At 44.1% G+C, this 26459-nt stretch overlaps 1 protein-coding gene across 2 annotated transcripts in view; it reads right to left on the reverse strand.

Annotated features, from left to right (window-relative positions):
* Shc3 (SHC adaptor protein 3) overlaps nucleotides 1-26459 on the reverse strand; it is a 142360-nt gene that overhangs the window by 89096 nt on the left and 26805 nt on the right. For both annotated transcript variants that reach the window (XM_031358042.1, XM_031358041.1), the window contains exon 2: nucleotides 2705-2775. In XM_031358042.1, coding sequence (XP_031213902.1) covers nucleotides 2705-2775 — 71 coding nt within the window. The remainder of the gene's footprint in view (nucleotides 1-2704; nucleotides 2776-26459) is intronic.

Genomic DNA, 26459 nt, shown 5'->3' on the forward strand with positions numbered 1-26459 from the left:
AACCTGGGGACTTTGGCACCTGAACTTTCTTTGTAGTGCACTCTAGAGACTTGTTTTCAGTTTCTCCTGTGACTATAAAAACCCTGGTTTATTCTCAGTAAAGTGGAGCCTTGATTGGGACGCAACTTTGGCTTTGTGTTTTCTCTTTGCATTTCAAACCCTCTATTTCAGGTCCTTTATTCCCTCCTGGCTGAGTAGAACCCCGTTCTTGAAACTGTGGGCAGTTTCAATAAACAACATAGCTTTCAAAAGTCTAATGAAACCCAAGGAAACGCTGCCTCAGCCAAGACGCAACACCACCTTTTCTGAGCCTACGATTGACATTCCCTTGCCCTGTGTGCTGAGGGACTGGAGAAAAGCATCCGAACTCCACACCCACCAGTGCTAGTCACCTGCTTTCTTCTACAGTGTGAGTACTTCTGTCCACTTGGATTCCACCCACAGGTCCCCAGGAAGGAAGTCCTCACCTTAGGGGAAGCTGTAATTGCTTACTTGTGGCTCTTACCCCGCTGCCTTTACTACCACCTCAGAAGAGAAGAATGGCTCCTCAACCCTGGGCCCCTGGGCAGAGCAGACAGCTCACCTTCCTCAACAGTACAACTCATGGCAGAATTTAATACCTGCATCAGTGGAACAAAAGTGCCTACGAAATCCAAAGAGGAAGCCCAGTAGAAATGATTGCAGCAGACTTTAAAGACAGCCATCACACAGATGAATGTGAACATCGTACATGGTTCCCACATCCCTAGGCAGTGGGATCCCTCTGCACATGTGACAGTGTAAACTTTGTCAACGAGAAAAAAGTGAACATAGCCATTCTAGTGGTTTAAATAGGAATTCACACACACACACACACACACACACACACACACACACACACAAGCTCATATACTAGAATGCTAGGTCATTAGGGAGTGGCACTACTTGAGAGGGATTAGGAGATAGATGTGGCCTTGATGGAGAAGGTGTGGTCCTTGGGGTGGGCTTTGGGGTTTCAAACGCTCAAGCCAAGCCCAGTCTCTCTCTTTCTACTGCCTGTGGCTCTGGATGAAGAACTCTCAGCTCCTTCTCCAGCACCATGCCTGCCCATCTGCTGTCATGCTACCCACCATGACAAGAATGGACTAACTCTCTGAAAATGTAAGCAAGCCCCTGTGGATGCTTTCCTTTATAAGAGTTGCCATGGTCATTGGGTCTCTTCACAGCAACAGGACATTCCAAGACTGCCATCTTATCTTCTGTCTCTGAGACACAGGAAGGAGAAACCAGCCTCAATGGTGTCTCCTTCCCATGATTAAGTTTCCCCCAGATCATCAAACCATCACAAATACTGTTCTTGACCCTCCTGGTTTAACCATCTGCCCTAACCCATATTCCAACACTTCTGAAAAGTCCTCAGCCCCATGATCAACCCCCTTACCCGTCCTAGTAAGAACCCTGGCCTGTAAGAGAAGCTCACTCTGCCTCTCTCACCCTCCCCTGAAAAGCCTCTCAGTAGTCTGTTGTCTCTGTGGTCCTGAGCACAATGAACAAGTAAGTAACCAAATAAACAGACCTTTCTTTCAAAAACTCTCACTGCAGAACACAATTCCTCTGTCTTTTCACAAACTGGGTGGGATGGAGTCCTTTGGTTTAGTTCACTGGTTTGGACATTTTCCCACCAAGGGTCTTGAGTTACTTTCAGGAGAAGACAAACATCAGTGCTTGACCATGGACTTCTCTAGTGAAGAGGAACAAGCATTGTGTATGACAGTACTTAGGGCAGAGGTCCAGACATAACAGGTAATGACTACACATGATGATGTAAACCTTCAGACGTGGTTTCCTGACTCAGAGAAGCACAATACAGTGATTTGGATGAAATAATCAAGGGTCACTTTCTGAGGAAGTGGTCTGGCAATTTCACAACTGTCAATGCAATAGAGACCCACGGGCCACAAGGATGCTGCTACGTCACATCACAGCCTCTGCTTTCTTCTTCTGCAACATGACGGGCAATCAGCATTTAAAAAAAAAAAAAGCTTGACTCTATTGGAAACTATATTTAGCTATAATGTTTCATTGAAAAGTGCTTCAGTTCTGGCTTATGAGAAGTTCAGAATGTAGGAAACACATATAACATAACTTTAAATGATGGTCATTTGTAGGAAAAATATATGGAACCAGAGATCGTTGGGTTCAGTGAAGTAAGCCAGACTAACAGTGTGTGTGTGTGTGTGTGTGTGTGTGTGTGTGTGTATGTTAAAAGTGGGAAGAGGGGGCTATGCCGGGGAAGGAGGCAAGGGGAACAAGAAAGGGCAATTGGGAAGGAAACAAAAATCACATATTTTCACTCATTTGTAGACTAAAGATTTAAATATACATAGCATTAAAGTAGAAAGAGGATTTGGAAACAGAGGGGGACAGGTTGGAAGGGAAAGAGGGACAAAAGAGAGTGACAGCTATCCCTTAATTATGATGGTTTGCTACTTAATCATAAAAATATCCCGGAAGGGTCAGGTGCCCATCATGGTGATCCCAACGAGAGACATATCTCTCCATGCATGAACAGATACACCTATATTTTAACACAGTGTGAGTCCTGACTCCATCACCAGCCTCCAGTATTGGAAAGGCTTTCTTCCAGAAATTCCTAGGTTATGAACTTTTGAGCTCTTCCCTTTCAGAAATCAAGTCACAGGCATCCATGTTGAAGAGAACTTACCTGGTAACCTGAGTTCTTGTACTGAAGTCAAGAGACCTCATTGAGCGCAGAACTTCGATGCATCCCAAGTACTGTAAGGGGAAGAAATAGATCATGAGCTCTGGAAACTGAGAAAAACAGAAATGTCCTAATGATGTAGGGGGCTGGGGATGCAATATACATTTCTTACGTCACACTGTACCTTTAAATTGAATGGCTTCTGGTTGAAGGTGCCTGCTGCCAAGTCTCTGGCCCTGAGTTTAATCCCTGAGACCCACATCTTAAGACACAACTCCTACAAGCTGGCCTACACTGCTAGTCTCTCTCTTTCCCTCCTGAGAGAGAGAGAGAGAGAGAGAGAGAGAGAGAGAGAGAGAGAGAGAGAGAGAGAAAGAGAGAACAAATAAGTTTTAATGTAATTCTGAGTGTGATTATGTCTCTATTAAAACCCCTAAAGTTGCCTCTACAGAAAACATCTTAAGTGCTGAGATTAACAGAACCTTGACTTCTATCAAATCTGTTAGCGTTGCCATTGTCTTTACATGTATAGTTCTCAAAGCTTTTATTAAAGTATACCTTATACACTGCAAGATGTGGCAATCTTAAATGCTTAAGATTATTAAAATATGTTTTCAACGGGATTTCTCCCCTCAACCTGAACATCATGTTCCTGGGTCTGCACAAAAATTCTGAAGGTTCTTGAATTTTTTTTTTTTTTTAAAGAAAGAATTTGGCCACTATACAACCAACACTTTCTGTGGTTCTAACATTAACCTTCTGCCTTAGTGAGGTTTCTACTGTTGTGATAAAACACCATGACCAAAAGCAGCTTGGGGAGGAAAAGGTTTACTTCAGCTGACATTTCCAGGTCCCTGAGGAGAGCCATGGCAGGAACTCCAACGGGGCAGGAACCTGGAGCCATGGCAGGAACTCCAACAGGGCTGGAACCTGGAGTCTATGCAGAGGCCACGGAAGAGTGCTGCTTACTGGCTTATTCCGCTGGGTTGCTCAGCCTGCTTTCTTATTGACCCCAGGACTCTCTGCCCAGGGGTGGCCCCACCCACAATGAGCTGGGCCCCTCACTCAGCAATCACTAATTAAGAAAATGCCCTACAGACTTGCCGACAGCCCATCTTATGGACGCACTTTCTCCACGTAGAGTCCCTCTTCCCAAACGTCTCTAGCTTGGGTAATGTTGACATGAAACCTTCAGGACACCTTCATTATTTAGTAAATATATCTACGAGGTTTTGAGTAAGCTGTAGAGCACTTCAGTGTAGCAGGAAACCTTCTTTGCTGTTTGCCACGAGCTTCCAGAAGTTCAACTGCACACATTGCCGTGTGAGACTTTGGTCAATCTCACCTGTGAGCACCCACAAGTGGATAGACATTGTGACTATAGTCATAAGGGAGGCCGCCCTGGTCCTGTAAGCCCTGGGAAAGCTAGAAGACACAGACACCTTTAAATTTAGACTGAATGAGCCTCATGGTGTGGTGCAGAAAGGGGTTTGCTTGCAAACTTAGGTCTGGCTTTGTCATCTATTGTTATGTAACTTGATGTAACACTTGACCCACTTCTCACAACTGAGTCTCTGCAGTTGCAGATGTGACTGGTCCTCCCTCCACTATACTCCACATCAGTGTCAAGTTTTCAGAATACCAACAGCACCTGTGTCAAGGTTACTGACCCACCACTGCCAATGTCAAGGTTACAGAATGTCACCAGCTGAACCATCTGAATCACATGAGTTCTAAGACCAATGACAGGATTCTGCTCTTAACCCACCACTGCAGATGTACCATCAGGTCTTTCTTGGAACCATAACTCCCAGCACTGGGGAGGTGGCTCAGTCATTAAAGTGATTGATTGCTTTCTAAGTACGAGGACCTGAGTTTGGTCCCCAGACCCATGTAAAATAAGCCAAACATGATTGCTGTGTGTTTGTGCATGTGTTCAATCCCACTTCTGGGAAGGCAGACTGGAGGATCCCTGGAGCTTGTTGAGCAGCAACATAGTTGTATTTGTGAGTTTCAGGTTCAAAAAGTGTGCTGGAGGGGGCTGGAAGAGGCTGGAGGGGGCTGGAGAGATGGCCGGACAGTTAAGAACACTGGCTGCTCTTCCAGAGGTCCTGCGTTCAATTCTTAGCAATCACGTGGTGGCCCACAACCATCTGTAGCAGAATCTGATTCCCTCTTCTGGTATGCATGAAAACAAAGTACTGGTATACATAAAATAAATAAATCCTTTTTAAAAAGTGACATAGAGGGTGACTGAGGAAGACACTCAAAATCAACAACTGGCCTACACACACACACACACCTGAAGATACATGCAAATATGCAAGAATAAGTACACACACATGCACACACACACATCTGTGCACACTTCCACACGCATTCATAAACTCTCATCCGCGGGTATAGCATCTTGGGCACATAGATTAGTACTACATTTGACTTTCCTAAAGCCTACTGGCATCATCATTTTATTTAGAAGTACATTTTTCAAAAACCACAGAATTATATAACCACAGAACCCCGTGTTGCTCCTGTAACTAACAGGCCCAAATGTCACATACTTTTATGATAACTACCATTATCAAAGTCACCACAGATATCACAATCACATTGCAGAGATATGTGAAATCCATGACCAGTGTCAAAAAGTTAGATGCACGCAGTCCACTATCCAGGGCTATGGTGGATGCCAAGCTCACTAGTGTCCTGGGATGGTGGAAACACCACCATCACTGTTGTGGTGACATTAAGACAGGTGCAACGTAGAACTGTCCCAGAAAGCAATGCAGCAAAGATCTGAGAACACTGACAGCACGGTTATGATCGGAATCCAAGCTAGTCCAGAGGCTGAGGCAGGAGGATCACAAGTTCAAGGCCTGCCTCTCAGAAGGAAGAGACTAAGAGAGAAGCCTCCTAAAGCTCATGGACAATATTACAGGGAGTATCAACAGGTGAACTCATCCCCACTAAGGTCTGGGACTTGGTAACAGTGTGCATTTTTACTTCTTTTCAACACAGAGATGGAACTCCTAGCCAGGACAATTGGCAAGTCAAAGAAATACACCACATTGGAATGGAAAAGGAAGGAATTAAACTGTCACTGTCTGCATGTGTGTGGGATGAGAGTGCATAAATGTGTGTGTGTGTGTGTGTGTGTGTGTGAGTGAAAGAGAGAGAGAGAGTGTGTGTGTGTGTGTGTGTGGATAGGCCAGATGTTGATTTTGAGTGTCTTCCCCAGTCATCCTTACATCACTTTTTAAAAAAGATTTATTTATTTATTGTATTTATACGAGTGCTCTGTTTTCATGCACATTAGAAGAGGGAATCAAATGCCCATGTGCACACACACACACACACACACCTAGTAGAATAATAAATAAAGAGTAATTAATAGTGATAACAAATTCAGCCAAGCGGCAGGATACAAAATCAATGCAATCAAATCAATATCTTGTCTACACACCCATAACAAGTTACCTGAAAAAGAGCTCAAGAAAGCAAAGACATTTATAACACTTACCAAAAATAACATCCCCAAAGATAGGCTAATTAAAGAGATGAAAGTTCTCTGCATTGGAAAGAATAAAATGTTTATGGGGAAAAAAATGGAAGAAGGCACATACAGGCTGAAAGACATTCCTTGTTTGTAGATGGGAAAGAAAAATCCTATTAAATGTTTACACTGCCCACAGAAATCTTCAGATTCAATGCAGTCCATATGAAAATATTAGTGACGTTCCCACAGAGCACTCTAAAATTCTTATAAAATGACAAAAACAAAAAGCCAGAGAACAAAGTCATCACCGTAAACATCACCGTATCTGACTACTTCAGAACAGACTGCAAGGCTATAGCTGTACTCGCTAGCTTTATATCAACTTGACACAAGCTAAAGTCATCAGGTAGGAGGGAACCTCAATTAAGAAAACACCTTCATAATAGCAGGCTGCAGACAAGTCAGACAAGAGCATTTTCTTAGTTAGTGATTGATGTGTGGAAAGGCCATCCCATTGTAGGTGGGGCCATCCCTGGGCTGGTGGTCCTGGTTCTATAAGAAAGCAAACTAAATAAGCCATAAGGAGCAAGCCAGTAAGCAGCACCCCTCCATGGCCTCCACATCAGCCCCTGCCCTGTGTGAGTTCCTGCCACCCCTGCTTTTGATAATGAACTGTTATATGAACTGTGAGTAAAATAAACTCTTTCCTCCCCAAGTTCCTTTGGTCACAGTATCTTGTCACAGCAATTGTAACCCTAAGACAATGGTCATCAAAACACTGTAAGCAGAGGAACAAGACTAGAGACAGTGGAATAAAACCCACACACCTACAGCATACCAATACCAATCCTCAACAAACATGCAAAGTGCACAAAAGAGAAGAAGGATCCTCTATATACAGGGGTGGGTGGAATGAAACTAGAACCGCATCTTCCACCACAGACAAGAATCAACTCAAAATCATTAAACTTGAAACTGAAACTAGTATTAGAAAACTCAGGTGTAGAATACTGTGTGGGGTGTGCTATTGGTGAAGTTTTTGATAAGACACCCAAACTGCAGGAGACACATGCAAAAGCCTGGGGGTGGGGAAAGAGCTGAAAGGCTTTGCCAAAGAAAAAGGAGCCCATCAGCAGAAGGAAGAGAGAGCCTACAGAACGGAAGGAAACATCTGTAGACTACACATCTGATGGAGGTTGATGATCTAAAACACGTGGGAACTCAATTTAATGAACAATAAGCAAATAATCTGATTTTAAAATGGGCAATGTACCTAAATAAGCATATTCACAGCCAACTGGTATTCAGCTTCAGTAATCATTAGAGAGATGCAAACCAAAACCCCAGTGAGATCTCACTTTACCCCCGAGTTAGAATGAGTATTTGTCTGAGTCAGGGCTTCTATTCCTGCGCAGCATCATGACCAAGAAGCAAGTTGGGGAGGAAAGGGTTTATTCAGCTTACACTTCCACATTGCTGTTGATCACCAGAGGAAGTCAGGACTGGAACTCAAGCCGGTCAAGAAGCAGGAGTTGACACAGAGGCCATGGAGAGATGTTCTTTACTGGCTTGCTTCCCCTGGCTTGCTCAGCCTGCTCTCTTATAGAACCGAAGACTTCCAGCCCAGGGATGGCACCATCCACAAGGGGCCCTACCCCCCTGATCACTAATTGAGAAAATGCCCCACAGCTGGATCTCATGGAGGCACTTCCCCAACTGAAGCTCCCTCTCTGTGATAACTCCAGCCTGTGTCAAGTTGACACACAAAACCAGCCAGTACAGTATTGTAAAAAAACAATGTTGGAGCTTGGGCTGGCTAGTCTTATGTCAACTGACATAAGGTAGAACTATTTTGGAAAGGGAGAAATGAGATCTTGGCCCCACCATATTTGTTTGTGGGGATGCCTATAGTGAGTTTCTTGATTGATGGTTGGTGTGGGAAGCCACCCAGGTCACTGTGGGCAGTATCACCTCTGGACTGGTGGTCCTAGGTGCTGTAAGAAACCAGATTGAGTAAACCATGTGGAACAGGCCAGTAAGCAGCACCCCTCCATGGCCTCTGTGTCAGTGCCTGCCCCCAGGCTCCTGCCTCCAAGTTCCTGCAATGGTTTCCCTCGGTGATGAACTTATAACCTGTAAGGTGAAATAAATCCTTTCCACTCCAAGTAGCTTTTAGTCATGACATTTTATCTGAGAATTAGAAACCCAAAGCCATGGGCTGGAGATATGGCTCAGCGGTTAAGAGCACTGACTGATCTTCCAGAGGTCTTGAGTTCAAATCTCAGCAACCACATGGTGGCTCACATCCATCTGTTAATGAGATCTGATGTCCTCTTCTGGTGTGTCTGAAGACAGCTACAGTATACGTATTTATAATAAATAAATCTTGAAAGAAAGAAAGAAGGAAGGAAAGAAAGAAAGAAGCCCTAAGCCAAGGCTGTAACAATGATCATTAGCTAGGAGCACTTACTACTCTTAGAGAGGATTCAAGTTGAGTTCCCGTATCTAGTAGCCCACAACCACCTGTAACCCCAGCTCCAAGGAATCCAACGCCCTCCACAGGCAACTCCACAGGTGCATGCACACACACACAATTAAAAATAAAATTTTTTTTTAAGAGGATTTCAGAATTTTATTTTAAAAAAAAATCCAGAATGGATGAAAAAGGAACAATCATCAAGAATATAGATATCAGACATTGACCAACCAAGAGGTGAACATTTTAAAAAAAAGATTTTATTTTCAATATCATCTTTGCTTAAAAATAAAATATTTTTTAAATGTTCACCATCACTAATCATCAGAAAAATGGAAATTAAAACCTTAACATAATATCACTTCATCCCAGTGATACGACTATTGTCAAAAACAAAGAAAACGACAAATGCCAGCAAAGATAAAAAGGAAAAACACTAACATAGCTTTGGTGGGAATCTAAATGAATTCAGCTGATATTAAAAACTGCATGTTGATTCCCCAGAACATAAAACTGCTATATGGTGTAGAAATCTGGCTTATAAATATATATGAACTTAAATCAGTATGCCAAAAAGACATCCCCCATGTCCTTATGCCACCATTCCCTGTAACCACGGAATGGAATGCCAGCCTAAATAACTGTCAACTGACGAGTAATTACAGAAAAAAAATATGTATGTATATGTATGTATGTACATATATATGATATATATATGATATATATATATATGATATCATATATATATGTGGTAAAACCTAGCCATAACAGTATGAAATCCTGTGGTTTGCAACTACAAAGGTGGACCTGGAATAAGCCACACCCAGAGCAGCAAATACCACATGATGCCCCTGGATGTGGAGACAGAAAATGTTTCAGCTTCGAAAGTATTGACTAGAACCCTAGTTACCCAGGCTGGGAAAAATAGTGGGAAGGGCTGTGGGAAAAGGTCCATCAGTGGGTACTCAGGCATACTTAGAAGAGATGAATCCTGCTGTTGCTTCCAGCAGTGGCATGAATTTAGCGGTGTAGCCTCTGTTTGAAGTTGTCCACACAGTGGTGTACATTTGGGAGATGGAGGAGGGAAGATTATATGTTCAAAGCCATCCCTGGCTACACAGGTAGTTTAAGGCCAGCCTGGGCTGAATGAGATCCTATGGATCACTTACCAGAGTGTTCCCCAGTCCCCAGCACTGCACATACCAGGTATGGGCATGACGCACTCCCGAAATCCCACCACTTAGGAGGAGGAGGCAAAGAATTTACAAGAACGAACTTTGAAGGCTTCTTTGTGGGAAATGGGAAATGTTTAAGGTAATGAAGACACTTATCTTGACTGGAACACTGTGTGCGTCTCACAGTGCCATCCCCCACCATGTACAGTTTCTATGGATCAAATCATAATTTTCTCCTGAAAAGGTATTACATGAGTGGGAGGGAAGAGCTCAGTTGCTTACAAAGGGATAAAGCCTGGCACAGCACTGAAGCTCTTCCAACACCAAACACTAGAAGACTGCACACAGTAGCAGCAACATTAGTCTGGAGATGGGAAGCCACCAAACCTGAATCTGATTTCCACTCCGGAATACCACTCCCACAGATGCTTGCTGCAAGGAAGAGGCCAGAAAACTTAATGGAGACAATGCAGAGGAACACGTGGGCCGCTGCAAGGCGAGAAAAAGAATCAACCGAGATGCAGGTGTAGCGTACCCCTTGATGATTATGTACAACTTTCAGTATGAGTTTTGGTCATTGTTAACATGAACGGTAGGGAGCAGATAGAGCGGAATGGGTGTGTTTAGGGTACTGCTGTGTTTTATGGAGGCTGCTCCGGACGTGCTTATTTCTAGATTGTAGCAGAAAAATATGGCTAGGGACAGGAAGACAAGTCAATTAGTAATGAGCTGCCCATGAAGACACAAGAATCTGAGTCGAGTCCCTAAATCGCACATGAAAAGTAGGGTTGGGGAAGTGTGTGTGTATAATCCCAGTACTCAGGGAGCTAAGACCGGAAGATTTGGGTTTTGAACCCAATCTATGTTACACAGGAAGTCCCAGGCCAGTCTGAGTTAAAGAGTGGGACCTCAGTCTCTTCACCCAAGAGAGAATTTAAAATTTTGAAGCAATCATGAAGTTGTAGTTACTGATAATATCAGTATTTGTTTGATAATTACCTGTAAAAGTTTTTACATGTTTCTACCTCTGCAAGGAAGAGATGCAGAGAAATGGAACCATCTCCTCTTCTCAGTAGGATTTACCATCACAGCCTCTGAGAGTTAACCAGTACTGCCAAGAAAGCTGTCCCGTGGAACAGTAAAGGAAATGGACCAACTTAGCTGCTGGTCTTACCGCTCTGATAAAATATCCTCACAGAAGCAACTTACGGAAGAAGGATTTTTTTTTTTTTTTTTTTTTTTTTTTTTTTTTTTTTTTTTTTTGGTTTTTCGAGACAGGGTTTCTCTGTGTAGCCCGGGCTGTCCTGGAACTCACTCTGTAGACCAGGCTGCCCTCGAACTCAGAAATCCACCTGCCTCTGCCTCCCAAGTGCTGGGATCAAAGGCATGCGCCACCACCGCCCGGCAAGAAGGATTTATTTTACTCATAGAACCAGGATACAGTCCATCACGGTGGAGACGGCACAGCAGCAGTTGTCTGGTCAGACTGCATCCACAGTCCCAGAGCAGAGAAGGATAGCCCCAGGGTTCAGCCAGCTCACGCACTTCTTTCTCATCAATCCAGGATCCTAGAACAGTAGGGCAATTTTGCCCACCTTTCCAGTGGCCTTGCCTCCTATTCAAGAGACTCAAGATAATCCCTCACAGGCATTCCCAAAGGCTTGTCTCCTTGGTGGCACTAGACCCCGTCAAATTGACAGAATTCCCTCACTTGTGCTTTTAGCCTCTCTTACAGATGTTAGGAAATGCTCTGACAAAGGCAACTTAAGGAACAAAGGTTCACTCTGGCTCCTGCTGGGCCACTTCCTCCAGTGAGGCTCCCCCTCCTAAAGGTTCTACTACTTCCCCAGACAGCACCACAGGTTAGGGACCAAATATGCAAATACGTGAACCTACGGGAGACTGTTCACCTTCAACCTGTGGTACAACCCTTGACAAGCCAGGATTTCATAGAAGTTGCTGCAAACTATCAGTGCTAAATTGTAGAGTGCTGCTTTACAAGTTGAAAACAGTGCCAACACCCTCAGCAACACACAGGAGAATGTGTGTGTGTGTGTGTGTGTGTGTGTGTGTGTGTGTGTGTGTGTGTGTGTCCAACATCCACATCACAGTCACAAGAAAAACTCGAGTTCATTTCCTCAGAATACTGTTCCACCTTGGTTTTCCTGAGACAAGTTCTCTCACTGACCTGGAGTTCACCAAGCAGGCTAATGTGAGTCACCAAGTCTCAGGAATCCTCCTGTCCCATCACTTCATGGTGCCTTGCTTTTTTATGTGGGCTCTGGGGTATAGGTCAGGTCCTGATGCTTACAAGGCAAGTGCTTTACTTTTACTAACTAAGCCCCCTTTCCCAGTTCAACATAGGAAATTTTTAGAACTACAAGACCCAAGCTTCCTGCAAGCCCTCCAAAAGCCAGAAGATTCCTGTCTGACACCTGTCTACATGGAACCCTGTCTTAAGTTCCAGGGTTTCTTTTCTTCATCGTGGTTTGGCTCCAGAAGTTTAAATCATCCATGGGGTGGTTTCAGCTCTAATTCCCTATGGTATTTGTCACAGTGATTGTCTTGGAGTTTCAGTTCAATTAACTGAGAACTGAAGAGACATTGGCTCAATATTTAAGAGCAAGTACTGCATGTGCAGGGGGCCTGAGTTTGCATGTCAGTTTGTCCAGAAGCTCACAATTGCCTGTAACTCCAGCTCCAGGAGATCCAATGTCCTTGTCTTAGTCAGGGGTTTGTATTCCTGCACAAACATCATGACCAAGAAACAAGTTGGGGAGGAAAGGGTTTATTCAGTTTATACTTCCACATTGTTGTTCATCACCAAAGGAAGTCAGGACAGGAACTCACACTGGGCAGGAACCTGGAGGCAGGATCTGATGCAGAGGCCATGGAGGGATGCTGCTTACTGGCTTGCTTCCCCTTGGCTTGCTCAGCTTGCTTTCTTACAGAACCCAGGACTACCAGCCCAGGGGTGGCACCACCTACAATGGGCCCTCCCCCCTTGATCACTAATTGAGAAAATGCCTTACAGCTGGATCTCATGGAGGCATTTCCTCAAGGGAGGCTCCTTTCTCTGTGATAACTCCAGCTTGTGTCAAGTTGCCACACAAAACCAGCCAATACAGTCCTCATCTCTGGCTTAAGGACACTTTCACTCATGTCCACAAACCTACCCTCAGACAAACCCCCCTCCACACACACACACACACACACACACACACACACACACACACACACACACGAAAGCATGCACCCACACATAATTTAAAATAAAAATTAAATCTTTTTTTAAAAAAATCAAACAAGGACCTAGAGAGCTCTGTGTTTGGGCACACACACTGCTCTTGCAGAGGACCCGAGTTCAGTGGCCAGCACCCACGTCAGGTGGCTCACAAATGGTAACTCCAGCTACAGGGAGGGGTATCTGACTCTCTCTTCTGGCTCTGTGGGCAGCCCAACCCCTTCCACAAACCCACACATAGTTCCAACCCCAATCTAGTTGCTGAGAGCTTTTACTGGGAAATAGATGGAGTCCGGGCAAACAGCACCACTGTTAAAAATAACACCTCAAAGGCACCGGATGGAATTGGCTTCCTGATTAAGACCTGCTAAAAAGCAAGAGCACAAAGAGGTGGGCACAGCTCCTGCCACAGAAAGCAGGTTGACAAAATACATCGAGCTAGCTTGCTAGAAAGGAACAAAGTAATAAGGAGGGCGTGGAGGTAAAATCGAATAGGAGCCGTTGGGAAAGAGCTGTGATCTGCAGAGACTGGAAAAGAAAGGCTCAAATCATCCAGAGTAAGAGGAAAATAAAGGAAAAAAAGCCTCTCAGAAGAGAGTGTTAACAGTCAAGACTGAGAGACACACAGTCTTGTAAGAGTCCTGTCGTAGACCCCCATCGGCAGCTCTGAGTCTGGGCTGGCTGCAAAAGCAGAAGAAGAGGCAGGAAGCCAAGCCAGTGCTGGGAAAGATGACTCACTGTGGCAGTGTCAGCAGACACGGAGGACTCTTGCCTGGCCTAGGTAGCCATGTGCTGACACAGAGGTCAACTGTCACCGGGAGCAGCTTCATGGCAAGGGTTACCACAGCAGGTCTGCCCAAGACTCCCAAGGACATGAATTATAGAAGCTCCTGTGAGGACTGACACCTAGGGACAAAAGGACCAGGGGCTTCAGACAAGAGAAAGGTTTTTGTGTTCATGAGTTACAGGAGACCTGGAAGTTCAAAAGCACTTCGATGTTCAAAACTGATATGTCAAGGTTAAAACTGATTCTACTCTCCCTGTTTCTTGGAACTTCCAGAGGGCTAAGGCATGACAGTCTCTTCTGCATTAGTATGTCAATCCAATCCATAAACCACAGCACATCACTCAAATTATAATATGTTCCTCCCTCTTCAGACAGTGGGGTGGCTCTGCATGTCCAGCCCTAGCAACATCCTAATCCTACACTGTCTCTGAGGTGGACAATGCATGAGGTTGTTCATTGTAATAATAAAATACCTCACATGGGCTCACTTTAGAGAGATAGACAAAGACAGAAGCGTAGAGAGAAAACAAGAGACAGAGAAAGAGGGGTAGACAGAGGGAGGGTAGAAGAGGAAGGGACGGACAGACAGAGGTTAGAGAGCCGAGCTCCATGGTGCAAGGTCCAACTAGCCTATGTAGCCTCATGGCACATGACACTGCTGGGAGAACTGGTAGGAAAAAGAGCTCAATTTTCAGAACAGGAAGCCAGAGAGCCTGGGACTCCTCATCCTTTAGGACCTCCCACTGGGGCCCACTTTTCCCCCCTTTTCTTCTTTTCGTATGTGCATGTGATATGAATACATACGTACATGTGTGGAGGTGCACACGCATGTGTGTACATGGAAGTGGGGAGCTGGAAACTGATGTCTGGAATCTTCCTCTGTTTCACGCCACCTTATTCTTTTGAGACAAGGTTTCAAAATCAAACCCAGAGCTTGCCTATGAAAAGTCTTACTAGCCAGCCTGCTTAGGAGAGAGGAGTGAAGACAAGAGGAATCATCTGTCTCTACCTTCTATGGCTGGAATAACGAGTGAGCTGCCATCTACAGGTTCTGGGGATCTAGATTCAGGTCTTGCTTGTGTGGCAAGTGCTTTAACCACTGAGCCATCTCCCCAGCCCTGGTGCTTCCTTGTAAAGGTCTCACCCCCTGGCATTGCCACACTGAAAAGGAATCTCCTAATGCCTGAACTTCTGAGGAACACTCTCAAATCAACAGGACAGCAAGCACCCAGAGGTATCAGCATGGCCTCTTGAGCCCTTGTGTTTGACCTTTAAGACCCTTACCACAAGATCCCAGGATGAAGCTCTGGTCACAAAACATCTTATTTAAAGAAAGATAAAGCATAACTCAGACTTCTACAAACCTGAAGACTATATAACAAGTTAGAGTTAAAGGTGTGTGCGCAGACATGCTCAGGAAAGGTCTTCAAGGACAAGCGCCTACCTGGACTGTACTCAACACCGAGAAGGGCTCCTAAGGCACGGGATTAAGAGAGACTGTGACTACTACTACTACTTCCTATTCTTCTTCTTGTTCTTGTTCTTGTTCTTCTTCTTCTTCTTGTTCTTCTTCTTGTTCTTCTTCTTGTTCTTCTTCTTGTTCTTCTTGTTCTTCTTCTTGTTCTTCTTCTTCTTCTTGTTCTTGGTCTTCTTCTTGTTCTTGTTCTTGTTCTTGTTCTTCTTCTCCTTCTCCTTCTCCTTCTCCTTCTCCTTCTCCTCCTTCTCCTTCTCCTTCTCTTTCTTCTTCTTCTTCTCCTCCTCTTCTTCTTCCTCCTCCTCTTCCTCCTCCTTCTCCTCCTCCTCCTCCCTCTCTCTCTCTTTCCTTCCTCTCTCTATCTTTCTCTTTTTCTCTTCTCATACATTTTTGCACCCAAAGTGTGTGTGTGCATCACACATAGCATCACAATAATGGCATACAGAGTAAAGACAATCGATTGATACCTAGCACTAGGGCTCTCAAACTTGAACATGCCTCAGAATCCTTCAGAGGACTTGCTTTACAGTTCCTGGGCTGACACTCCCTTGACTTGACTCCTTGGCCAGGAGGAGGGAGGGCTGATGTTGACAGTCTGGTCAGAGGCTACTCTGGAAGCTGTATGGGCTGAGGAAATGGTTCAGTGAGCTGATCAGAGCAGGGCTGGGAAAGAGAAACAGGCACCACCAGGAAAACAGCAAATTAATGCAATTGAGAGTGCTCTAGAGAGCACCAAGAAGACCCAAGGAGGAAGTCACGGAGGATGTGTCTGCTGAGCAGCCTTAGCCTGGCTCCTCAGCCAACCCTTCGTTCATGAAGAGGGATGGGATTACAATGACTTAGCAAAATCAAGAACATCCCATGAGGTGGTGCACAATTCCCAAAATACAACTTTGTTACACAGCATGGGGGAAGGACCTGGGCCATGGGAGATTTTCCATAGCATACATGGAGTGTAAAATTATTCTACAAAGTAGGAACAGAAGGAACATTGCCCAATTAGTTTTATGAGGCCACAGTTCCCTGATACCAAAACCACATACAAACTGAATTAAGAAAGAGATTTCTACAGACCAATTATCCTTATGATCATAGATGCTAAAATACTTGCAAACTGAACCTAAAAACACATTAAAAACATCATCCACCATAACCAGGTAGGCTTCAACCCAGATATGCAGGAGTGGTTTAATATACAATAATCAATACATGTAATCTACCATATACACACACTGAAAGAAAAAAATACATGATCAAAATCCTGGAGATATTAGGGATACAAGGGACATACCTAAACAAAATAAAGGCAGTTTACAGCAAGCCTATTGCCAATATCGAATTAAATGGAGAGAAACTCAAAGCGATTCCACTAAAATTGGGGACAAGATAAGGTTTCCAATCTCTCCATTACTACTCAATTTAGAAGTCTTAGCTAGAACAATACAAGGTTGCCCACTCTCTCCATATCTACCCAGTATAATACTAGAAGTCTTAACAGGAGCCCTGAGACAACTGAAAGAAATCAAAAGTATTCAGATAGGAAAGGAAGAAATCAATGTATCATTACTTGTAAACAATATGATAGTATTCATAAATGACCCTACAAGTTTCCTGGTAGAAGGCCTAGAGCTGACAAACCCTCTCAGCAAAATACCTGGATACATCATAAACTCACAAAACTCAGTCACCCTCCTGTATACAATTGACAAAAGGACTGAGAGAGAAATCGGGAAACAACATCTTTCACAATAGCCTCAAATAATATAAAAAGTCTTGGAGTAAGTCTAACCAAGCAAGTGGAAGGCGTATATGATAAAAACTTCAAGTCTTTGAAGAAAGAAATTGAAGAAGATATCAGAAGATAAACATACCTCCCATGCCCATGAATCAATAGGATCAACATAGTAAAAATGACCATCCTTCCAAAAGCAATCTACAGATTCAATGCAATCAATCCCCATGGAAATTCCAACAAAATTCTTTACAGACCTTGAAAGGACAATTCTAAACTTCACATGGAAAACCAAAAAACCCAAGATAGCTAAAACAATCCTGAACAATAAAAGAACTGCTGGAGGTTTTTACCATTCCTAATTTCAAATTGTACTACAGAGCTACAGTAATTAAAACTGCACAGTATTGGCATTAAAACAGACACATTGATCAATAAAATCAAATTGACGACCCAGACATAAATCTACATACATATGGACACCTGATTTTTGTTTTTTAAAAAAAAGCCATAAATATATACTGGAAAAAAGATAGTATATTCAACAAATTGTACTGGTCTAACCAGATGGCTGCATTTAGAAGAATAGAAATAGATCCATATTTATCACCCTGCACAAAATTCAAGTCCAAGTGGATCAAGACCTCAACATAAAACCAGATACACTGAACCTGCTAGAAGAGAAAGTGGGGGACAGCCTTGAACTCATTGGTATGGGAAAAGACAGCAGTAAAATCAACAATTAGCAAACGGGACCTCATGAAACTGAAAAGCTTCTGTAAGGGAAAGGATACTGCCAGTCGTTAGCTAGCGGCCACCTACAGAAAGGGGAAAGATTCTGACTGCATCCACATCCAACAGAGGATTAATATCCAAAACATATAAGGAACTCAAGAAACTAGATATTAAAAAGCAGTCCAATTTTAAAATTGTAGTACAGATTTGAACAGAGAATTTTCAGTAGAGTAAATTCAAATGACTGAAAAACATTTAAAGAAATGTTCAACATCCTTGGCCACCAGGGAAATGCAAATTAAAACAACTTTGAGATTCCATCTTGCCCCTATGAGAATGGCTAAGATCAATAACACAAGTGATAGCTCATGCTAGCTAGGATGTGGAAGAAGGGGAAGACTCCTCCATTGCTGGTAGGAGTGAAAATTTGTACAACCACTATGGCAATCAATATGACAGTTCCTCAGGAAGCTTGGACTCAACCTACCTCATGATGCAACGATAGTACTCTTGGACATACGCCTACAAGATGCTCCAGCCTACCACAAGGACACTCCGTCAACCATGTTCATTGCTGCTCTACTTATAATAGCCAGAAACTGGAAACAGCCTAAATGTCCCTCAACAGAAGAAGAGATAAAGAAAATATGGTACATTTATACAATGGAGCATTACTCAGCTGTTTAAAAAAACAAACAAACAAAAACAAAACAAAAAAAAAAACAATGACATCATAAAATTTGCAGGCAAATGGATGGAACTAGAAAAAAAAAATCTTGAGTGATGTTATTAAGACCCAGAAAGATAAATATGTTGTGTTTCTCTTACATGTGGATATTAGCCATTAAGTAAGTGAGGAAGAGGGAGAGGGAGAGGAAGAACCAAAATGTCTAGATTATAACACTGAAGAACCTCTGACTGAGAGGAAGTCCAGCCCCTGGGCTGGGAAGTTTAGCTTCAAGGGTAAGGTGTGGCATCCATGCCCTGTAATAGGTAGGAACTAAGGGATGCTGGGAGGGCCTGGAGGCTAGGTCCACTTTAGTATTTTAAATATGCACCTCAGTTGCTGGTCCTAGCTCTGAACCCCAACAGTCTGTACCAGGTCTTCTGCATGTATACAACAGCTTCCAGTTCAGTGTTTTTATGGGACTCCTGAGTGTGTGAGGGGAGCAGGCTTCTGATTCTTGCTCCTGCTCTTTTTCCTTCTTTTGGGTTGCCTGTCCAGTTCCAATATGAAGGCTTTTGCTTTATCTTACTATATTTTACTTTGTCATGTTTGGTTGTTATCTCTCAGAAGCCTGTTGTTTTCTATTGAGAGACAGAAAGGGAGTAGAGGTGGGAAGGAAGCAGAAGGAGAGGAGCTATAATCAGGATATAATTTTCAGAAATATATTTTCAATAAAATGAAAAACAATCGTATGGGGAAAGGAAATGTAAGATGAAGATAGATTTCCCCCCAGTAAACATATGCTGCAGAAGCCAGACCACACAAGGAATTAATAAAGAAAGACTCAAAGGAACTGGAGACTCAAGTCTTCACTGGAAAATTTGCACCAGATGAGAAACACAGTTAAAAAAAGGATAGAGGAATAACAAAAATCTCCATGTTTGACATACTGTCAGAACAACAATAAAGAGAAAATTATGAGAGGTTAGGGGAGGGGGTATCATTTTAGGAAGAATTAAGAGCAGCAATGGGATTAGCCACTTAGGGACCATTCAACGAGAGTAAACTAGCTACAAAAAATTAAATGAGGAATTCGTGTGATGTATAATTTACCACTTTGTGTGTGTATTAATTTTTTAAAAATAATAGACTAATAGAATTTGGACAACAAACTTATCAACAGCATAGATTTAAAGTAGCAGGGCAACAACTTGTATTTCCAAAGGAAAGCAGACTTGGAGCCTGGACTTCAGTGCTGAGCATTGGCTACATGGTTGAGAAGGTTTTCACAGTGCCACTTGGAAAGACGGCCACCCAGAAACTCTCTCCAGGCTGATTACATAATCAGGATTAATATAAATGTAAAATATAAAATGGAGGGAGAGAATAAGAAGGAGGAAAGAAGAGGGAAAAAACAGAAAACTAAGAAGCTGGGCACAGTAGAGCCCCAGCTGGCGTTGAGGCAGGAGGACCACTCACTCAAGCCCTGCCTGGACACACTGCAAACACAAGGCCAGGCTGGACAACACAGCAAAATGGATGAGTGGTTATCCAATACCAATGGTCATCCCTGAAAACATGCAAGTAACATTATGAAACAGGTCATATTTATGAACTTAGGAATGTGTGTGTGTGCACAGCAATTGAAGTTTTAAAAGGTTTCGAACAACAGAATTCCTACAAGACCATATCCCCCACCCAGCAAGATGGCAAAGTAGAAACACAACATGAAGTGTGAGTGAGGGCGTTGAGTACTGCAGACTCTTAGTCCTGACAGTAGAAACACAGGCTGAGAGAATCCCTGGAGAGTGGCTTGGCATTTTCTTCCAGAGTGAGACATGGGCGTGACTCAGCAAGTCCATTCCAGGAGAAACAAACCCCATGTCCACCAAAAGAAATGTATGAAGATGCTCAGAGTGCCGCCACCCAGCACAGCCTCAAGGTGAAAAGATGCTCAGAGTGCCGCCACCCATCATAGCCTCAAGGTGAAAAACAGAATGTATCCATCAATGGAACATGAGTACATACCCCACCACACAGTAACCAGAATAGAAAGACTTCCGGCAGCTTAGTTCTGTATCCAACCAACCTGTGCCAGTCAGCCCTTCCACTGCCAGACCACATCTGAGCTAACCAACTTGCAAAGAGAAAAGGTTCTAACATTCTAGTGCACTAATGTGTCACTCTAATGCAAGGCCGTGCAAAGCCTTACTCACACCGGAAACACCGCACAGCCCCACTCTGGGCTGAATGCTCATCTTGACGCTGAGTGAGATACCATGAGAGGCGAGTGAGCCCCTGAACGACCTGAGGCTACACTTGGTGAGGAAACAAGACATCAGTCCAGATTTCACTACCTTGTATTCTTCTTGTGCCAAGTGCCTGCCCATATTCCTGGCAAACCGAATGTCTCACACTGGTCCTGACCCATACCACACCTCTGTATATTGAGTTTTCCTCCTTGGGGTCTTCTCTTCCTCTCCCCAGTCTCTCAAATCCTTTCTATAATTCCTAAGAGTCCTATTGCACATTGCATATATATGTGTGTGTTTGTGTATGTGTGTGTGTACACATAAATATCACATTGCATATTTGCATATATACATATGTAAGTATATACATATATCATATATACATACATACATATATATATATATATACACATACATACACATAGATGTCTATATTATTGCTGGTCCCTGAACTAATCACTTTTCATTTTCTGGAAATATAGTTCTCTATGTTCCATTAACATACTTCCCTCAGGTGCTCACATAAGGGGTCTTTCCAATTATTTTTTTAATCATACTGTATCATTTGACACAGGTACTGTAAGACAGTCACACTGCCATAATTAAAAATAAAGAAATTATTAAACTATCTCTCCTTGCCTGCCAATACCTTGACACTCCAGCTCATCTCCCAGCTGGATGTCCAGGCAGGGGCTTGCCCTCAGCAGCATCAGCAGCCAGGGAGCTTCTCCCCATTCACACTCAGCATCATTATTGCTGCAGAGCTGTCCCTCAGTCCTCTGCTGCATTTCTAAACCACTCTCTCCCATGACCCCATGTAATGCAGACAAAATAAGTGGAGCTAAGGGTGCTGTTGAGTCTCCTCAGCAATGCAGGAATTTCACAAATCACAAATTTTTCCTTAACCTTGTGTTTCATCGATATGCACCAGTGTGTATCAGTTTGTGATTAAGTAGTGTGCTTATACACCAACGGACTGAGTTTTCCTGAAGTTATTCTGGGATGTGGTTCTACTGACATTAAATAAGCAGGCCTTTCTTCTTCTACTGCCTTAAGGCAGCGGTCTGAGAGGTTAGTATATGGTTAAAGAACAAAGAGAAGGAGCTGAGCTTCAGGAAGGAACAAGGGGAGGTGAAAATGGGTTTCAGGTTCACAATTTTCTGTGACTCGATGATGATCTTGAACTTAAAAGCATTTTAAACTTGGCCTGGAGTGTGGCACCATGGTAGAATGCTTCCCTAACATGCAGTAGACCTCACATAGATGATCCTTAGCTCCCTGGGGACAGGAGGAAAAAAATGTAACCTAGAGAAGTATTGCTACACAACACTTCTCTCAACTCATCCAGACACTCATTTATCCCTGCCTAGAGCAGCATCCTGAAAACAGATATGGGTTGCACTAAGCCTTGCCCTTCAGGTGCACTGCCTACAATATCAATAAATCCACATTTTCCAAATTGAATCATACGCTTAGAGTTTACCACTGATTAATGACAATACTAAGGTGAATTTATAGGCGCTGAGCTAATTAACTGGTCCATGGGTATGTCTACTCACTGGTGTGTGCCCTCAAAAGCTGAGTCTACCACAGCTGCATTGCTTGGCATCTGTTAAAGGTTTCCATAGCCTGTGCACCCGGAAACTCGAGGGAGAGAGTCTTGTGAGGGCAGGGTAGGGCAGTCAGTGAAGCGCTTTCTGTGCGAGTGTGAAGATCTAGCTTGGATTCCCAGCAGCCATGTGGTAACCCCAGTGCTGAGGGGCGGGGGAGAGATGGGAAGAATCACTGGAACTTGCTGGCTATCTAGTTTACTGTGAGCTTCAGGCTCAGGGAGAGAAGCCCTGTCTCAAAATGCAGGTGGAGAAGCAATCGAGGAAGACACCTGCATTGACCTCTGGGCTCTACATACACATGCATATACAAACTCACGGGTACACACACACACACACACACACACACACACACACACACGATAAAGAAGAAAGACAATGATATATAACTTCACTCTTTTGTATTCTTTCTAATGTGTGGGACTTCCCAAGCAAACCATGTCTTTTCCCCTTAGGCTGACGCGTGACAATACCCTATGGAATTTGCATGTATTCTTGGGTTCTGCTTTATAGTAAGACAAGAATGGACTCTGGAACCCTGCAAATCACCCCTCAACCCCCATCAAAGACGACTCCGTGGCTGAATACTGTGCGGCTTTGGTAAACACTGACCTTGTTTCTTCCTCTCCAGGATGCAGAGGAGTGAGGGGTTCATAAGTCGGTGTGAATTTTAGACAAGGGACCTTTCCTCTGAGCAAAAGAAAAGTTTACAGGGGCTGAGGAGACATCTAAGCTGGTAGTATGCTGGCTATGAGAACATGAACACACAAGTTTGGTCCCCAGATCTCACCTAGAAAAGCCTTTAATCCTGATGCTGGGAGGCAGAGACAGGGGATCCCTGGTGCTTGCTAGCCACCCAGCCTAGCCTACTGGTAAGTTCCGGTTCAGTGAGAGATCCTGTGTTAAAAAGGGAGGTGGGTGACACCTGAAGGGAATGACATCCTGACACCCAAGGTTGTCCCTCTGGCCTCTACATGCATGTGCATGTGCTTGTATCCATGTACACATACTGAATGGTGAATGAAGACCTGTTTATAAGACGATGTGTGCTATAAGCACTCATGTACCCTCAACCTGACACTCACATAAGACCCGTCTGTCCCTAGACACCAACCTACAGTCCCCATGTGTGTACATCTCCAGAGCTATACTGGGTTATCATCTTGTCCCTTGTTTTCTGTGATAGATGCCATGTGTTGTCATGGCTTTGACCCCAAAACTCATTTGCAGAACCTGTGAGGGAAAGACTTGAAGTCCCAGGCCAGGGATAGCACCTAGCCCCTGTCAGCTTCCTCCCTGTGGGTCTCAACCCCCTCTCCACTTTGGTAGCTGTCCTGGATAATTTTAGATCAACTTGTCATAGCTGGAGTCATCTAAGAGGAAGGAAACTACAATTAAGAAAATGCCTCCAGGGCTGTCAAGATGGCTCAACAGGTAAGAGCACTGACTCTTCTCTGAGGTCCTCTTCTGAAGGTCCTGAGTTCAAATGCCAGCAACCACATGGTGGCTCACAACCAGCCATAATAAGATCTGATGCCCTCTTCTGGTGCGTCTGAAGTCAGCTAATAATAAATAAATCTTTGAGGCAGAGCAAGCAGGGACTGAGCGAGCAGAGTTGACCCGAGTGAACAGGGCAGACTGGAGCGAGCAGAGGTCCTAAAAATTCAATCCCCAACAACCACATGAAGGCTCACAACCATTTGTACAGCTACAGTGTTCTCAAATACATAAAATAAATAAATAAATAAATCTTTTTTAAGAAAAGGAAAAAGAAAATGCTTCCATATGATTCAACTGCAGACAAGCCTGTGGGGCATTTTCTTAACTAGTGATTAGTGAGGAAGGGTCCAGCCCATCGCAGGTGGTACCATCCCAGGACTGGTGATCCTGGGTTCTATAAGAAAGCAGCCATGGAGAGAGCAAGCCAGTTAAGCAGCACCCCTCCATGGCCTCTGCATCAGTTCCTGTCTCCAGGTTCCTGCCCTGCTCTGAGTTCCTGTTCGGACTTCCTTCCCTGATGGACTACGGTGTGGAACTGTGAGCCAAAGGAAACCCTAAGTCACTTTAGCCATAGTGTTTCATTGTTGGGTCCCTCAGCTGCAAGACATCAGAGCCTGCCACGGGAGACTCAACTCACGCCTCCTGTGCCTGAACCAAAGACTCACTACTATGAGTTCCGCCTTTGAGGATTCCAGAAGAAACTACACCGGCTGGCTGGCACGTGTACAGCCTGAAGACAGCTGTTGTTGACCTCCTCCCCCACTGTAGACTGTGCCTCCAGCCACTCCCCAGAACTGAGACCTGCGGGACGCCCTGAGTCTCCACCTTCATCCCAGCAGCCGGCTTCCCTTGGACTTCCCCCTTGACTTTGTTTAGACTCTTCCTGACTCCTCCCGAATCCCTTATGTTATTCAAATGTCATTGTAACCTAGAGATTCAGTTTGCTCTCTTGTATATAAATGCTGAACCCTCAAAGTAAAGGCGAGCCTTGATTAGAAACCCTCAACTTGGCTTCGTGTCCTTTTGTTCTCGAACTCTGTATTTCAGGTCTCCTTTCTCCCTTCAGTCGAGACAGAACCCGGTTCATGAAACTGCGGGACAGTTTCATTTCATCACAATAGTAGCTCTAACTAGGACCATGGCATGGGACAGCACAGATTTTACATGAGTTAAGAAGCTAAGCTCCCATGGTGGGAGTCACGATCCTCTTGAACAAAGCAAACCAAATAATAAACCCCTTTGACCCAAGGCAAAGCCTGACCTTTGACCCAAGGCAAAGCCTGACCTTCACCGTTGACCAGGCCACCCCTCCAAGTCCCTGATGATGGCTCTGTGGTTGACCACATTGCTCAGAGAAAGGACTTGACCCTCAGGCTTATACCACAGGTATCTATCTCCCCAAGAGAGGGAGGAAGAAGAGAAGAGTTAAGACAGACGTTCACATGCTTGGGGGTCCTAGTTTGTACCTGTGGCTGAGGGCCACAATGTGTTCCCAGAAGCCTGGTACTCACCAGTTGGTTAGGCTGTCTCATCAATCCCTACACCCTCATGCAGAACAAAGAGTTACAAATGTATGCCTCTATACCCAGCTTTTATGTGGGGACCATGGAATCTAAACTCAGGTCTCTAGTACTTTACCGCTGAGTAACTAGTCCCAATGACAGCTCTTTTTAAATGTCCTACCTCGGGCTGCAGACAGGGCCTAGCGGTTTGGAGCATTAGTTGCTCTCACAGAGAGACAGACTTCAATTCCCACACCCACATGGTATCTTACAAGCATGTGCAACTCCACCGTGAAGAGTTCTGACCTCAGGGTTCACCAGGCACACACACCACACATACACACATGCTGAAAACACACACATATAAACAAAGACTTCAAAAATTTAAATCTTTAACCTCACAGAGAAAGTCATGCTAACATGAATTCCATATAGATGTCTGTACTGGGTGGTTTTATGTCAACTTGACACAAGCTAAAGTCATCTAAGAGGAGGGAACCTCAGTTTAAAAAAAAAAAAAAAAAAACACCTTCATAAGACTGAGCTACAGGCAAACCTGTAGAGCATTTTCTTACTAATGATTTATGGTAGAGGGTCCAACCCATTGTGAGTAGCACCAGCCCTTGGCTGGTGGTCCTGGGTTCTATAAGAAAGCAGGCTGAGCCAGGCAGTGGTGGTGCATGCCTTTAATCCCAGCACTTGGGAGGCAGAGGCAGGTGGATTTCTGAGTTTGAGGCCAGCCTGGTCTACAGAGTGAGTTCCAGGACAGCCAGGCTATACAGAGAAACCCTGTCTTGAAAAGCCAAAAAAAAGAAAAAAGAAAAAGAAAAAGAAAAAGAAAAGAAAGCAGGATGAGCAGGCCATGATGAGCAAGCCAGTAAGCAGCACCCCTCCATGACCTCTACATCAGCTCCTGCCTCCAGGTTCCAGCTTTGAGTTCCTGTCCTGACTTCCTTCAATGGTGAACAGTGATATGGGAGTATAAGCCAAATAAACCCTTTCCTCCCCAGCTTGCTTTGGTCATGGTGTCTCATCACAGCCATTGAAACCCTAACTAAGCTTTCCTCAGAAGAGCTGGGATCCTCTGTGAATGCTCACTGGTGGCGTG

The sequence above is a fragment of the Mastomys coucha genome, unplaced genomic scaffold (assembly GCF_008632895.1).
Source record: "Mastomys coucha isolate ucsf_1 unplaced genomic scaffold, UCSF_Mcou_1 pScaffold7, whole genome shotgun sequence".
In the NCBI taxonomy this organism is placed as follows: domain Eukaryota; kingdom Metazoa; phylum Chordata; class Mammalia; order Rodentia; family Muridae; genus Mastomys; species Mastomys coucha.